The sequence below is a fragment of the Zea mays genome, chromosome 5 (assembly GCF_902167145.1).
Source record: "Zea mays cultivar B73 chromosome 5, Zm-B73-REFERENCE-NAM-5.0, whole genome shotgun sequence".
Lineage (NCBI taxonomy): Eukaryota > Viridiplantae > Streptophyta > Magnoliopsida > Poales > Poaceae > Zea > Zea mays.
In genome coordinates this window covers 90,900,921-90,917,718 of record NC_050100.1, presented here as the reverse complement: position 1 = coordinate 90,917,718, position 16,798 = coordinate 90,900,921, and the positions used below count along the sequence as shown (strand labels likewise).

Sequence of the window (16,798 nt, the reverse complement as noted above, 5' to 3'; positions counted from 1 at the left end):
TTGCTCTTGAAGTGATGTAGCTTGTGTTAGACATGTTTTCATTTAGATTGGGGTAAATGTCATCTATCAGTCTATCAAGGTCGCGGTCATTACCAGTATATGGCACACATACCTCATCTGGAAGACGAACATCACCATCGTTGTTCGCTTCCTCAGTTCCACCACCGACGTGCAACAAATATTCTGCAAACCATGGGTCGCTCTGTGCCCTCATGTTTTGAACAAGCTTTAGGTGGCACATGGATTCCCAGAGGTAAGAACTCCGTAGAGAGGCAGCAACTATCTGAGCCCTTGACCCCTTGCGTACAACAGGGAGTACTTGTCTGAAATCACCCCCGAACACAACAGTCCTCCCACCAAAGGGCAGCCCAGGCCGTCCCATTATATCACGCATGCTATTGTCTAGCGCCTCAATTGCTTGTCTCTTAGTCATCGATGCCTCGTCCCAGATAATGAGCAATGCTTTTTGTAGCAACTTTGCTGTCTCGCTTTGTTTCGTGAAGCTACATACAGCACCATCATCAATAGTAAGTGGTATCTTGAAGCGTGAATGGGCAGTCCTCCCCCCAAGCAATATGGAAGACGCAACACCAGATGTAGCTGTTGCAACTGCAATCTTGTCCTGACTGCGTAGTGCCGCAAGCAGTGCCTTATACAGATAGGTCTTTCCAGTCCCACCAGGCCCATCCACAAAGAACACTCCACCGTTATTGGTGTCAACGACAAATAGGATCTTATCATAGGCAGACCTCTGCTCCTCATTTAGGGTTTCTTTCATAGCAACGTCTTCTGCTGTCGGCTCGATACTTTGCTCCTCGTAAATCTCTCTATCAGTACCATGTGAATCGTCATATTTGTCGATGATAGCAGGGAGAGGGAATGTCTTTATGTCTTTACCCATTGACTGCAAAATGTTTCTAATGTCAATCAAGACCATCTGCTGCACATGGGTTTTGCTTTGAGTACTACGGTGATAGTCCTTTGACATTGAGTCAAGGTGTCTCTGCCAAAATTCTGCCACATCGTTCGGCTCGCAGTATACCAGTATTGTTGCAAACAACCTTCGTAGTGCTGACGGCATTTGGTAAATAGCGGCTTCGTTGAGACACTCATCTATTGTGTCGTCTGCTTCAAGCAGTCCCCTCCTTTGTGCTGCCTCACGAAAAGATGGTAGTGTGTCACCATCTATTGTCCTTAGATCCGCATAGGAGGTAGCACCCGTCACATGGTTTAAGAGAAGTCGAAGATAAAAGCGCTCCCCCTCAGCTGGATGAGTAGAGACTATTCTACCAACCTGTCCACCCATGTTTCGTTTCCTCCTTTGCCACACTTTGCCTTGCTGCAAAGTGTACCACTCAGGAAAATCATGGTAAAGGATGCCCCGAGCCTCCTCATGTAGCCTATTTGCCTCAAAATATGCCGTAAGCATTGACCTATCGGCACCTGGACATTGGACAACATGATTTACTTTAGCATGCTCGTGAAATGACACCATATGCATGTTTTCAAGATGGAGCTGCAGTTGCATCACTGGTGGAGTTTTGACTTAGATCAAAGCTGAATATCCTCCAAAGGGCTTCTGGAGGGGTCACCCACCTAGCATCTCTATACTGCTTGATCTCATCAACGTCACCATCAGCCTTGTTTGCGTCTGTCACAGCCACAGACGCACGATCGTGGCCTTTGTATATGTATTTGAACAAGTATTTGACAGCCTTGATGCTCCCGCACGCCTCAACATTGATGTGACAGTTGAAGAGCCGGAGAAGGTAAGGGTTGTAAGGGACGACCCATCTGTTGTCCAATTCACAACCTCGAACCGTTTCCTTACGCCCATCATCACGACGCCTATAAATAGGATATGAATCCTTTCCTTGAGACGTTGCATTGCTAAAAGCTCTAGGATAATGGTTTTTGCATGAAGCACGACCCTTAGTGCATGGGCATTTAGGATTTAGCAACCCGCACGGTCCATGCATCATATGCTTGATAACCATCTTGTATAGTTCAGGGTACTTCTTCTTGTCAAGGATCTCAGCGGAGATAAGGCGATCATACTGATCAGGACAAGTTAGCTTGTACTTTCTCTGCATGATGAGTAGGAAATGGACATGAGGCAAACCTCGCTTCTGGAACTCCACGACATAGACATAAGCTCGGATTTTTCCAAGAATATGATGCTTAGTCAATCTCTTCTTCAGTTCCTCTAGTTTTGCACGGAATATGCGAACAACAAGGTCCGGACGATCCTGTGGTGACTGCATAGGGAGAAGCTCTCTGGTTATTTCATCCCAATTGGGGTTGCACGTCATAGTGAGGAATATGTCTGGCTTCCCAAACTTCCGCACAAGGGCCATAGCATCCATATACCGACGTCTCATGTCACGAGGACCACCGATAAATGATGTAGACAGCACGGTTCGCTTTCCAATTTTGTCTGCTCTGTTCTCGCCTTCATGCAAGCTATCTACCAAACCCTTGTATAGATCCGCCCTTATTCTGTCTTGGTTTTTACGTATGAAATCCAAACGAGAGCTCTCAATCTTGATGTAGGTGTCAACCGCGAACTGTTGGAAAAGCCGCTTCCCATGAAGTATTGGATTGAATATACTTGGACGAATTTGGAATCTGTAGCAGTAATAGTCACGTACAGACACGCATAGATGGCTAGGTCGTTCTGCAACCGCAAGGTTTATTAATTAGTGTTGCTAAAAACATATTTAACAAAGGATTATATAAGAATCACAAAGAAATAACTAACCTGTATCATCATTTTTTGCATCACTTCTCCTATGTTGATCGCGGTACGCGTCTACTTCGTCCATGGAAACATTGGACTTAGGAATATTGGCATGCCATCCAAGTTCACCTTTAGGGAAGAACAATGGATATGATAGTGCATCATAGCATCCATGATATGAACGGATGTCGTGGCTTGACCTATCCTTCCCATGCAGCATAACACTATTACTGAATTGACCTCGACGTTCACTCCCCTCAATCCAAACTGCAGCGACCTCCGAAGTGATGGGTACATTATATAACTTCTGGTTCAGCGTTTGGTCAAGGTTCAAGGCGATATGGTAGTCTTCAATGTTATCAACGTTCCCCATACTCCTAAGGTGCTCAGAGTATGGGTTTCCCTTAAGTATTTCAACCAACTGTTTAATAACTGCCTTGTCTTTCTCAAATTGCTCTTGACGACATTTACGATATCTATGCTCGAGGCTGGGATCATCATCGTAGAAGTAGAGTTCAAGGTGTTTATGTTCCGCCCCAACTTCCCTATCGAACGACCTTACGTTGTGGTACATCATGCCATGTGCACGGAACGTGTAGATACCACAATCCATGTTTGTAGTCATACTATCAAGGCAACAATACAGAGAAGTGAATGAGAAATGGCCGTTAAAAAATCGAATGTTATCACGGAAGTGCCTCGCATCAGCATCTGAGCACTCCCACAGCCTCCTAAGTTGGGGTGGTGTCTCGAACGGGGCTAGATCAATCTGTCCATTACGACAACAAAATCCAGGTGGTTAATACTGAAACTTCTTCGCTTTGCAGTAATCGCAGTCAGCAACAGTGCTCAGCAAATGTGTTTCTTCAGGTATGTTACTATACACCTTGTCGTACAAGTCAGGTACGTCAGGGTTGACAGTAAAGGCATCTTGGGTTTCATCAATCTCGATATCCTCAATAGATTCACCATCTAAATTTGTTTTCGAGGAACAACGGGTAAGACGAATAACTTTAGAAACTTTCAAATCCTATATCCTATATATATATATACTATTACAAACATTATGTAAGTACCTTGCCCAGCGAATAGGTATCCATCTTCTTCGTCATCAGCTTCAAAAAGTACATCCTCGTCATGATTCTCTACAAAGAGCACACCTTCATCGGCATCTATTGATTCACATGGTTTTAACCACTAAGAATAATTAGGGAACTAATTGTGGAAGGAGCTTGTAATTACCATTGGTGGTGACATTCGGGGTTATCTGTTGTTGCATCCCAACGTCTGCTCCTTCAGTCACTTTGTCACTATGTGGAGCAGTGACTGGACATTGGCTTGTACTTTCTATTGACGGAAAGTTGTGTTAAATCAATTGGCCACTATAACTTAAGTATCATATCAATTAAGGACGAATTAGTAATTACTGTTGTTTTCGATATCTGAAGCAATCGCGTGATCAATTTCATTGTGCTCACCGCCTTCCATTTCGCGATCCCTAGTTGCAGTAGCAAAGTTTCTTCTAATGGCAGATTGAAATTTCTGGTTTTGACGAGATATCAGGCTCTGTCTTTCGCCAGACGACACATGATGCTCATGTCGTTGTCTTCTAGGAGACTATGTCATTTTGTCCATGTCAACATCCTTAGTCTGCAATGAAGCATAAACAAAAGGTGTTGCACTCAACTCAGAGATAACCATGTCCTTGGAGCTAGATAGAGACACAGTAGGAGGTTGAGAATCTGCTGAACTCCACACAAGCTCCGGCGTAAACTTCGGATTCTCAATGGCGATCGAGTCTTGAGCTAGCATTTCTTGTTGTCTTCTACTATAGTTTTCCCTTGCACTCTTTTGACATGGTTTAGTATTACGCAATGCCCTTTGTTCCCTTGTTAGAGTTGCAAATCGAATCTGTTCTCGAATTCTCTTACGTTCCCTTGCATCTAAAACTTCTGAACTTGGATTAGAATCATGTTGATGACCGGTCTGAGCTGATGCGCCTTAAAGTTGAAAGTAACAAAGCTCTTAGGTGTATATATTATAGGTTGAATGATGAGAGCTCAACTCACTATTGGGGCACATTTGTTATAATTTTCGTCTTTCAATAACATAACACAGAAACATAATAACCTAGAGTGTCAATGCTTTGATGATTATTATTCTCTTTGTGTGCAAGTATGCTGCAATCTACAAACTAACCCAAGAGCACATAAGAAAAGCATTACTTTAAAGATGAGTGACACACGAGTATAGTTAACATACCTTTTGAACGCTCATGGTGCACAACATTTTCATTTTTGCTTGACTGACGACGCCTCTTCAATTCATTTTTATTTTCAGCACTCATCGTGGCATATCGTGCTCTTTCTCTTTCCCTCTTATGTTGTCTCGCATCATCACATCCACCTAACCAGTTATATCCTTTTCCATTATTAATCGTTGTTGTTAAATTAACATAACAAAGAAATGTAATTACCTAGAGTGATACCACACGGTATAGTACAATCAATGATGCTTCCGTCGCCTATAGCCACATCTGGACAATCATCTACACAAAGTAACTCGATAACACATAAGAAAAGCATTACTTTAAAGAAGAGTGACGCACAAGCAGCCTTAATTTACCTTTTGAATACTCATGGTGAACAACGTTCTCTTTTTTGCGTGACTGACGACGGTTCTTCAATTCGTTTTTTTTTTCAACACTCATCGCCGCATATCATGCTCTTTCTCTTTGTCTCTTACATTGTCTCGCATCAGTTCGACCTCCTGAACCATCATATATTACCCATCAATAATCTCCATTGTCAATACATGGTAAACAAACATATTCACCTTGAGTGTTATCACACGATTTAGTTAAATCAATTATGCTTCTGTCGCTGACAGGTACCTCTGGACATTCATCTACACAATATGAACATCGTTATTTTCCTTTTTAAAACCTTGGTGAGAGATCAAATATTGCATTTTATTAGTAGATATACCTTCAAGGGTGTTGCTAGACAATTCTCTTAATGGAGGTCGAACATCGTTATTGTTGAGCGGATCCATCTACGTCTTTTAGTCTACCAACAGACCTGTGTAGAAAAAGATTAGTCATATTCATACTTAGATTATTGCAATTCTGGACAGGAAACACATCTACTATATCTCTCCCAAGCCCACCTGCTACCCTTGAACAATGTGTAGTAGTAGACCTTTGCATGCAATTTTATTTTGTTTGAATAGTAGACCTCCCTATCATGCCTGAATTAAGAGAGGTTACATTTGTCTGCTTACCTTATTTCAAGTACCGCGAACATGTTGTATGAATCAATAGAGACACCAAGTTGAAACTTTTAAGGAAGGGTATCTTAACACATATATATATGCGCCCATGGTAATCAGACAACATGGATATGTTTTTCTTGATATTGTGTTCATAAATGTGCCCATGGTCTAGGTAAAGTAAAACATTCTAGGGACAGTCAGGGCTGTAAGAAAACAGAAAAAAATATATGTAGCTCACGTAATATCAATTTTTTGAAGTTGTATTCCTTGGTACACAACTCGTTTCTACTACTATTTTAAAAAGTCAAGTTTAACCTACCAGTTGAGTAGTTGTCATTGCCAATAGTTGTCTTTTTTATAACACCTCATTTTTATAACTTCTGAATTTTATCCCTTGTGGTTACGATTTCATAGTTAACTTTGCAGAATTAATGCTTTGAAGGTGACAAGCAGTACACACAATAGTTCCACACGTCCCAGCTAAGGTGAGGCATGTCATACCGTGTTTGTTGATGCATGGATCTTACTATACTTTGCCAATTTACATTCACTTATGTATTGATTGTTTGCTAAGTGTGTGCACTTTTATGTAGACTGTGGACAATGATCTTGCACTGCAAATATACATAAAGGCTAGGGCACCCCTAAAGTTGTTGCTGCATTTGCTGAAAGGAGGGAGTTTGACAAGATACTGATATACTCAAAGCAAGTTCGTTATTTGGTTTTATTGATTCTGTTTTCAGTTGTTGTAACTCATTTGAGCTTCAAATTTTATTTCTACAACTTGGTTCCAGATGGAAGAGCAGATGGCGTGCTTTCTCTGCATGAGTCATCCACAAAGGATGTACAACCAGCTCAGGAACATCTTTCATTGGAAGAAGTCTCCACTGAGAGTTCAATAAGGCCATTCTTTGTGGAATTTGATAATAACATTTTCTCGTCTAGTCATCATCATCGCTCAAGTACTCGAGCTGAAAGGGGAAGACCAAGCTCCCTTTTTGAAGAAAGTCCTCGACAAATGTTCCATAATCTCATAGGGGAGGGGGACAGCCATAGACACATAACCATGGAAGGAATTACAGAGGTTGATTTCTAAAATGTTTCCTATACTGGTTCCAGTTGTTATGTTTTCATTGTTAGATCTTATGTCATTATAATCCAGTTAAATATATAGTGATACTGGTCTTGATTTTGATAAATATCCATAACTTCGACTCCGATGGTGGTTTAAGTGTAACATTTTGGAATGAAATAGGTTTATTTCTGTAGGTTTTGGCTGCATTGGAGAGGATTGAACAGCAAGCAGAGCTGACCTATGATGTTAGTTCTTTTTTACCCTTTGCTCCACAAGCCCATTATCATCTTTCTTTTGCCTGAAACCTTGAATAAACTTTTTTTTGCAGCAATTGCTAATGCTGGAGGCTAATCTATTTTTTGGCGCCTTTGCCTCCTATGATCGGCATAGAGACATGCGGATGGATATTGATGATATGTCCTATGAGGTACTATCTTTTATCGTGTCTTGTCCTGCCTGAATGGTGGAGGGGTTTTATTAGAGGATGCTTTTCTTTCTGGAGGATTCTTCCTTATTCTGTGTTTGAAGCCCTTACTGTGATTCGAGCAGTAACTATGATCCTTTACGAAATACTCTTCGTTCATATTTATCCTCACGGAAGAGGTGCTTGTATCTTCTGAACAGGAATTATTGGCACTGGAGGAGAGAATAGGCTCTGTGAGCACAGCTCTTTCAGAGGAGCAGTTCACAAAATGCCTCAAAAGAAGCATATATAGTCAGGTCGCTTTAGAAGTCAACAAATCAACCGTTGATGACATGAAATGCAGCATCTGTCAGGTAAGCGGTAACCTTACCTAGCCACCTAGGGGATCTGCTATTTCTGTTATTCTGCTAGTATAAAACAAAATGCATATGAGGATTTTACATTGAGCACTTTCTTTCCAATGTGGAACTGACCTGTTGTGTGGGACAGTCGGCGTTAAGTAGTCCAGGTTTTGCCTGTCATTCTCACAGAAGACAGGCCCTTTTATGCTGCTATTACCCCACTTCCCAAACGTCTTATTAAAAAAGGCTGGGTTGTACTTGCGAGCCCTCCAGGTCAGTACCTTCGCATTGGTGCAGCTGATATCTCCGCTTCGTATTCCTGTTTAACTAACCTTACATTTTGTAATGCAGCATTACTCAGAGTTGCCTGATATCAAGCGTGCCATTGTAAATACCCATGTCATTGAACCACAGGTTTGTCGACTTCAGTTATTTTCAGATATCTTTTTTTTAATGTTTTGCCCATTAACAACTTCCTTGGACAGACACTTGTTGAGTTCTTTGGCACATTGTCAAGAGAGTGGGCTTTGGAATGCATGAAAGACCTTCTACTGGTTAATCTGAGGGGAAATCTTCAGATTGTTGTGCAGGTATTCCTGTTCAGTTTCTTATGCCCCTCCCCCTCTGTACCAACCCATTGGCATTTATTTTCTTCCTTCTTGGTTCTAATTATTGGGAAATCTTGGGGGACATATGCAGGCCGCGAAAGAATACTCTGAGCAGCTAGGGGTTGATGCTTGCATCAAATTATTTGAGCAATTCAAATCTTATGAGGGCCTTTACTTTTTCTTGGGATCCTATCTGAGCTCCAGGTAATTTCTCTTGCTGACAGCGGAATGCCTTTCTCAAATTTTGCGTGTCTTTCTCAAAATGCAACACACCTGAGTTTTCTTTACATGCAACAGCGAGGACCCAGATATCCATTTCAAGTATGGATTTGCTAGGAGTTTTTCCAACTGGCCTTGCAACTTCAACACCTGAGACAAATACATCTCAGTCCCAAGAGAGCAGTGACAGCAGTGGTAATAACAAGAGCAAGAGCCATTCAACAGAGTCAGTAAGTTGTCGATCTCACGGATAAAGCTGCTGCTGAATCGGTGGGAGCTGCAGCTGCGCCATCCTCGTGGTCGGCCAGGAGCCCCCACCGCACGGATCAAGGTACACTCGTTGTGAAGGGATATGCTTGGATCAGAGTAGGGGTGGGTGAGGACTGTCCATTTATCACCTTCAATTTCTTTTATATTTTCTTTGGATTTTGACACTCCTTTCTTTTGCTTGCTTTTCTCATCGGATCTAACTTGAGGATGTGATGACAAAAAATACATACCTATTTTAAGATTTGTCTTCTTTGTTTGGTTTAGGTTCTCTATGCTTACAAAAAGGAAAGGAAGGTAGGATTTCAGCCATGCTCTTATAGAGTGACTCGTGCTCAAATCTAGAAATTGATATCACCTCAGGTTTGGGTTTTGAGAGCTCACTTCTCTGAATCTGTAGTATGGCAGTTTGATTAAAGTCTTAGTATAAAATGTCTTTCAAATTTCACGCACTAAATAAAGCAGCATCGGGAGGGCCATTTCTTGAATTTTTTGTCTGCACTTTATTCAGGTGAACCAAAATGTTCTCCCAGGTCTTCGAACTGAAATACAGTAGTACTTTAGAACCGCAACACTACAACAAAGTTGCCACTGCATGTAAATTAGACAAACAGAGAGTGCACACAACCACTGAAAGACACATTTATAACCACCAGCACTACTTTATATCAAGACAACCCAAACAAAATTTTACTGAGATTTTTTGTATGAAACTTGGTGTAAGTGGTTGTGTGCATCCCTCGTTTGCATTGTTACTGGGATTTTGGAAATTCATATAGCGACTTGATGTTTCTCAAAGGTAATATTGAATTATTTGTATCATTTTCTTTGCTTTGATTATCTAAATACTTATATTTTCTTTGCTTTGTTACGCTGTCCAAGTCAAGTGGTGTGTACTGCTGACCTGCTGTCCAAGACTCCAAGTACTACGTATGCTATTGGCAAATGGCAATCCTGTGTTGTACATATACCGCTTTTGGTGTGCGTTGCCTTGCTGTTTGCTATCCAAAAAGTGTGTGTTGTTGTCCAAGACTCCAAGTGTTGGCTGTCAAGCTGTGTCACATGTGTACTTGTTGTGTTGGCCACTTGGACCTGGTCGTGGCCCTGTGACATGTGTGTTGCAATGTTGCTTAGCTCAGTTTTTGTGTGCCTGAGTGCCTGAATGCCTATGTTGGATGGCATATAACTTATTCACTGAGCCAGTAACTGTTGTAAATTCACATGATAAATCAACCCGAGATTTCTCTGCTGCTGGTTTTATAAGAAGCAATAGCACACACGAAAGCCAACCTCATATATACAAGCAGACAGAACAAGAAACCAGAAAAACGCCCCACTGTAAAGGAAGTAGTTACTAATAAGAACACTGACAAACAAACTAATGATGATGAACTTATTTATTAGATAATAGAGAGGTCACATAGTTCTATAAAAAGCGGTTAACATTGAGATCGAACACACGACCAATAAAAACAGAACACAAATCATTATTAATAAGTTTCATCTGATACATGACTAACAAAGTATTCTACTATAACAAGCTAGAACACATGTCTCAATCCGATGTTACAGTCGCCAAATGTGCTCGTCTGTTCTCTAGAAATTTGTCGATGAAACGACTCCTTGGATTGTCAATCAACGAACGACGAATTGCTGCAATTTAGAACATGATTTGTAAGGACATGATTATTTTAAATTATTGTCATTCTAATTGTATCTATATCTATAATCTATAAATATATTATAAGAACCACTCACTCTTCAAGCGGTATATAGTGTGATGATCCGGGTTGAAATGAATAGTGCTGTGGTCCGAGGTTTCCAAGCACCCTATTGTTATAATAGTATATAATTATTAATAAGAGTAAGAATTAAGTATATATTGAAAGATGTTAGGCACAGAAGAAATTACTGTGATTATGGTTACAACGCAGCAAAGTTCCAATAATTATGTTCTTGTCAACTCTAGCTAACGACCATCGTAGAGCATTTCTTTGCAAGAGGTCAGTCCATACCCCCACGATGATTAGATCCCACCTATTAAAAACCTTAATAGTCTGAATAAGACCTAACAAATGCATAATGCTGTTAAAAAAGAATGTATATATGAAAATTAGTGCCACCTAGAATCCATTAGTACAGCTTCTCTATACGGTCTTCCACCGATATGCTTTAATGGTTCCAAATGAAGAACTATGCCAATAACATCTGAACAATTCACATATGATTAGTTACCTTTGAATCATTTAGACTTCAGGCGTTAGTGATATATATATATATATATATATATATATATATATATATATATATATATATATATATATATATATATATATATATATATATAACTATATGGAAAGAAGGGTTATTACCTACGAATGTCTTATGCAGTTGTTGGTAAACCTCATGAAATGGCATAAGATACTTTGGAAATGGAGGAAATTGGATTGGCTTCGTGAATGGATCCACAATAGTATGTGTTATCAATCCCAACTCTAGCCCATGACCAATATTGCGAAATTGAAGTTCCTCCCGGTTTAGACAAAATGCCACTCTATACAATGTATATGTGCATCCTTGTGTGAGTAAGGCATCGAACCGTTGGACATTATTGCCGTTAGAAATTGCTTCGATTTAGGATCCCTAGATATTTGGGAATACAGGTTGTATGAGTCGAAGAATTTAATTATAATAACATGAATATATTGGCTCTATTTCAATGCTTGTTGAAGTGACTCACAGTGATGTCCTGTAGGATGTAGTGTTGACTATTACGATGCCTAGGGAACTTAACAACTACCCTCGCAAAGACACTTTTTACTTGTGGTAAGTTATTGACATCTTGAATATCGTCAAATAGCACGAAACTACATAAAACACGAACTTTAGTTTAAGTTCTTCATACATATAGATGTAAAAAGTAAATAAACTTATATAAACTTACGGAGGAAAGGGAGACAGGCCTGCCACCGTCCTATTTTGAGTACGTCTACCTAATGCCATTGTTCTTATAGGATCTATCATGGCATTATTGCAAAGATACAAAAAACATTAAAACGACTAAATGACATATAATCTCTTGTCTATTAAAATGCTAAAATAATATGTACAATATATTGTTGTATTAATATGACTGAATTTAGAGATATCAGAATTTAGCAACAAACAAAGTCACTCTGTCAATTGGGGACAGGTACAAGTGTATTGTACAAAAAGTCCTCCCATGCAACATACAACACCAGAAATTATATAATGCACCCATAATGAATTATGTCGGTTTCTCCAACACACTGCAGGCTGCATTTTTCAATCTCTTCTTATTTCTTTTGGATTAGGTTCAGCATTTCAGTATTCATACATTCATTCATGTTCCAGGCAGTTTTATATCCTGAATCCGGAAAAGAATTAAAGGCTTACATTTCCTTCCTCCTATTTGCAGTGTCATTACAGCTTCCAGTGATTATACTATTAAAGGTGCTGATCTTATTGTCTCATATTTACAGTTCAACTGTTCAAGTTGCAATTGTTCAACAATTCACAGACATTTTCATCAATATTCATCAGAACTTTACAAGGACAGGTTATTTGAATTCACATCCTATTTTTTATTTGGCCTATTTTTTCTGCCTGCAAAATGCCTAGATCAAAATCCTCAGCTGACTAATAAATAAACAGGCCCTCTCATACTCCAGAAATTGTTGTCAAATAGAAGATGGACAGTGACTGAACTATAAGCTGAACTTCTTTGTGTTGTAATGCTCCTGTGCATCATTGTTGGGCCTATCGTCGAATACTTAATGTTTTATCCGTACCTGATTTTTATTCATATTCGTATATCCGTATTCTCAAAGTTAGATATTTAAGATGTCAATATATCCATATAAATTATAATATTATATCTGACACTACTTAATAAAAGTCGTATCTGATCCGAATTCGAATAATAAGATTACGGGACGTACTCGTAATAAGATTATGGGGCGTACTCGTTGATTCGCACATTCTTCTAAATGCCTAGGAGTCATGTAACACGCAATGATTTGAACATTACAATGTTTGATAGTGACGTTTTAAGAGGAAGTTGTTGATGGAGATTAGTTTCCTGAACATGTGCTGGCTCATAGTTTACTCATCTTGTGTGGTTCAACAAGCAGGACTCAAACTCAAAGGAAAGCACTAAAGAAGTTTAGAAAAAAGAGATATAAGCAATAATACTTTCCCTTAAAGATGTTCGCTTGCGCTAAATGATAGATCCAAAAAAGAAGCATGAAGAGAAGCAGGTGAGAGAGAGAATTGTGGACGGGTACAAGTGTATCGTTCAAAAAGAAGAGGGGAGAGAAAGAATTGTGGGCGGGTGCAAGTGCAACATACAAAAAGCATGCTACCAGCTAAGCCTCCCAACTATAATTTTGTTATCTAAGAATTAGCATCAACCTCTATATACCGGAAGCATGTTATAAACTTTATACAGCCCAAAGAATACCCCAAATACACACAAGTCTGGCATTTTTTTAATGTCCCTAATTATCAACCATTTATTGATTAGTGATAAATAATGAACAACCACTAAGATTATGTCAAATTACAATTTAGAGGACTCAGAATTTAGCAGCTAACAAATACAAAGTGTTATATATTGCAGAATTTAATTATCACTGATTGTAGCATATTAGTGCTAGAACAATATATGTTGCCTAAGTGTCCTAACCATAAGATGGTGAACATTATAGTTTCAGGGAAAGAAGGTGTTGAATTTTCAGTGGTTACCTAAAAATCCAGCAATGTCTAGCAAGCACCACTCAGCAACACAAATCAAGTTCAAACTTCTGTTCAAAGTAATAGAGCAAACATTAATAGTTAGTAACCATGCAACAGGTAGCAACGATTAGAAGGTAGGAAATACAAAAATACCAGCTATGATGTCCTCAAGATGCTGGCCAAGTGTGCCAAAACATAAGATCGCCAATGTTCGAGGTTTAGCCTTCTATTACAAACAAAATCGGAAAAGTTATGAATAGCGGTTTAATGTTTGGAGTTTAAACGGCAAACATACGTATACAAGGAAATATTAAATTGTTTCGATGAGTTTGTTAACATAGATAACTTTGATAAGTTTGTTTGCAAGATGGATACTTGCTAGCAGGAAAAACATAATGGACAGGACCCTCTGGTCATACTAACTACGAAGGATAACCTTGAGATACTGAAGCACTATGATAAAAAGCATTACATAAGATAAATCAAAGGTTCTTCTTATGTGTTCTTGCACTCTTGAAAATCAAAGCAGCTTATGCTAATCCAATTGATGGGATTGATGGGAGCATACATATGTATGAGTTTGGACTGCTGAAAATCAAAGCAGCTTATGCTAATCCAACTAATGGGATTGATGGGAGCACAATGCAATAAACAGCAAGGAGAACAACAGCCTAGCTATTAGTGGGATTGATGGGAAGCAAAATTCAGCATAGTGTTAGGTCAGTGCAATGAACAAAAAGCAGAACAACAAAAACTGTGTCGTCTGTCCCTTGAGCTTTTAAACAGTCTGAACTAATGCGAACAGGAACCCAAACAATATATTTCGATTGATGTGAACAGCAAGTCAAATGCTATTTGGTACTCTGAATTGGTGTCAACAGCAAGCCAAACACTACATGATACTCTGAATTGGTGTCAACAGCAAGCCAACTACTCATCATCTTCGAGATCGTATAGGATATGTTTAAACTGAACAATAGGACAAAGATGTTAACTATGAGTCTATGACTGTAGTCCTAAATCACATGACAGAAACATATTGCTACAAAACTTATTTAAACTTGTGCATAACATTCGACACATAGCTATCATGGGCTCTCCGGTACTACAAGGCTATCTAATTAGTTCTCAACATAAAAATAGAACTACAAAGAGTATTACCTCTATGTGATTTCAGTCGTCCTCGTTCTCCGGCACGCGCGCAGTCTTGGTGATACCCACTTGAGAACTACAAAAAAGGAAGGGTTGCAGAACGGTGATATCAAGATTATCACTGAGAACATGGATTAAATCCAATGAAAAGGAAGCCTTTGCTCCACCCAATTACAGAACGGTTTAGCAGCTACACTACAAATATGAAAGGCAACCATGGGGAGGGAACCCGCACAGGAACAAACAACAGCAGACGTGCAGCGATGCAGGCGCGCGCATTGCCCTAACGGGAGAGATCTGCGCTTCAGGGAATGAGGTCAGGAGGGAGTGGGGTGGACCTTGGGGGCCTCGTCAATGGCAGAGGAGAGCTCGGAGAGGAGATCGAAGCAGAGCAGTGCGTCGGGGGTCTTCTGCCTGGCTGATGCCACTATGGACTCCAGCATGACACAGGTAAAGTAGAGGTCGTGCAGAGGGAGCATGCGAGAGTGGAGGTCGTGGGTAGAGGGAGAGTCCGCTGACCGGGGGGTCGTGGGATTGGGGACGGTTGTGCCGCGCATGAGTCCGCTGACCGGTTGGGTGAAGGCAGCCGATGGGGAGGAGTTGGAGGACGGCAGTGCGCTGGAGGCCGCCATTGGGGAGGAGGAGTCCGACGGTGCGGTGGGGGAGGAGGTGGAATCCGATGAGGGGGTGGAGGAGAGGAAGGGGAGGCCGCCGGAGTTGAGCGCAGTGAAGGAAGCGCGCAGCACAACCGTGGCTGGAGCCGCCTACGGCCGTGGCTAGAGATTAGGTCGTGGTCGTGGCTGGACAGTGGGCTGCACGATGGGATGGGCCTCAGATCCACACAAAAATTATTGGGCCGCACGAACCGCTGCCACATGCGCGTGCCATTTATTTTATTAGTGCCACATCGGCTATTGAGAGTGACGGAACATGGCTTATAAGGGACGCTGTGGATTCTATGTTGCTCACTAAGAGAGACGGAACGGAACATGGCGCATAAGCTTGTGCATGAACTGTTTGTTTTGTTGCGCGGGACTAACGGGCCGTTGGCAGAACGCGTCAGAGGCAGAACACGTCAGAGGCAGACTACTATTGCTTACTTAATAAGTAGTAGAGATTTTGGACTATTTTTGGTGTTAACGAACCCCATTAGTCAATGGCAAGAAATCTGTGTAGTCTTGATGACTCTCTCTCTCATTTCATAACGTTGTTGTATGAACTTTGGTTTTGTAAATAAAGACTACTCCAGTAGATGGCAACCCCTAGGGACACTCGGCAAAGTATATTGTGTTGAGTGACAACAGGGAGACACTCGGTAAAGAAGCTATTTTAGCGAGTGTCAACGTCTGGCGCTCGACAAAGTTAACGGCTGTCAGCTATAGATGGCTGCTAACGGCCCTTTGCCGATCGTCGTGTTATACCGAGAGTTTGACACTCCGCAAAGGGCGCTTTGCCGAGTGTCTCACTCTCGGTAAACGCGGTCATTGCCGAGAGTCTTATTTTGCCAAGCATGGCACTTGGCAAAGGGGTTTTGCCAAGTGCTTGACAAAATACACTCGGCAAATCACCACCTAAGAGGGGGTGAATTAGGACTTCTAAAACTTTCTCTAAACTATGCCACAAATACAACCCTAGAGCAAAACCTATGCAAACAATCAAATTAGAATGTGCAAACTAGGTTTTGTCTAAGTGTTGCTATCTCTACCGCGAAAGCTAAGTTTTAATCTAAACAAACTAGCTAAAAAGACAACATTGAAACTTAAATGCTTAATGTAAATGCAGAAGCTAAAGAGTAAGGTAGAGAAGCAAACTCTCGTGGATGACGCCGATATTTTTACCGAGGTATCCGGAACCACGTAAGGTCCCGACTAATCCTCGTTGGTGCCCCTATGCAAAGGGAAGCCCACGTGAGGGCCAAGCACCTCGGTCGAGTAACTCTGT

General features: G+C 40.7%; 1 protein-coding gene and 2 long non-coding RNA genes across 3 annotated transcripts; 2 read left to right on the top strand and 1 right to left on the bottom strand.

The window, feature by feature from the left end:
• Positions 1 to 7,056: 7,056 nt before the first annotated feature.
• LOC103626692 (probable E3 ubiquitin-protein ligase HIP1) lies at positions 7,057 to 7,907 on the top strand. The gene is made up of 4 exons (XM_008647086.2): positions 7,057 to 7,097; positions 7,283 to 7,333; positions 7,417 to 7,515; positions 7,713 to 7,907. Exons 1-4 carry the CDS (start codon positions 7,080 to 7,082, stop codon positions 7,884 to 7,886), a joined length of 342 nt encoding a protein of 113 aa, XP_008645308.2. The 5' UTR covers positions 7,057 to 7,079; the 3' UTR covers positions 7,887 to 7,907.
• A 180-nt stretch (positions 7,908 to 8,087) lies between these two features.
• On the top strand, positions 8,088 to 8,812 carry LOC103626691 (uncharacterized). Its single transcript, XR_553081.2, has 5 exons — positions 8,088 to 8,126; positions 8,205 to 8,267; positions 8,339 to 8,443; positions 8,553 to 8,665; positions 8,759 to 8,812. It is a non-coding gene; the product is annotated as an uncharacterized lncRNA (long non-coding RNA).
• A 1,602-nt stretch (positions 8,813 to 10,414) lies between these two features.
• On the bottom strand, positions 10,415 to 11,157 carry LOC103626690 (uncharacterized). The gene is made up of 4 exons (XR_553080.4): positions 11,071 to 11,157; positions 10,860 to 10,984; positions 10,706 to 10,777; positions 10,415 to 10,600 (listed from the first exon to the last, which is right to left on the bottom strand). It is a non-coding gene; the product is annotated as an uncharacterized lncRNA (long non-coding RNA).
• Between the last annotated feature and the right edge of the window lie 5,641 nt (positions 11,158 to 16,798).

Bases quoted from the DNA above. Each gene is read 5' to 3' on its own strand.
- LOC103626692 (XM_008647086.2), top strand. The intron at 7,334-7,416 runs GTTAGTTCTTTT...TTTTTTTTGCAG, and splicing joins AAGCAGAGCTGACCTATGAT to CAATTGCTAATGCTGGAGGC. The intron at 7,516-7,712 runs GTACTATCTTTT...TCTTCTGAACAG, and splicing joins TTGATGATATGTCCTATGAG to GAATTATTGGCACTGGAGGA.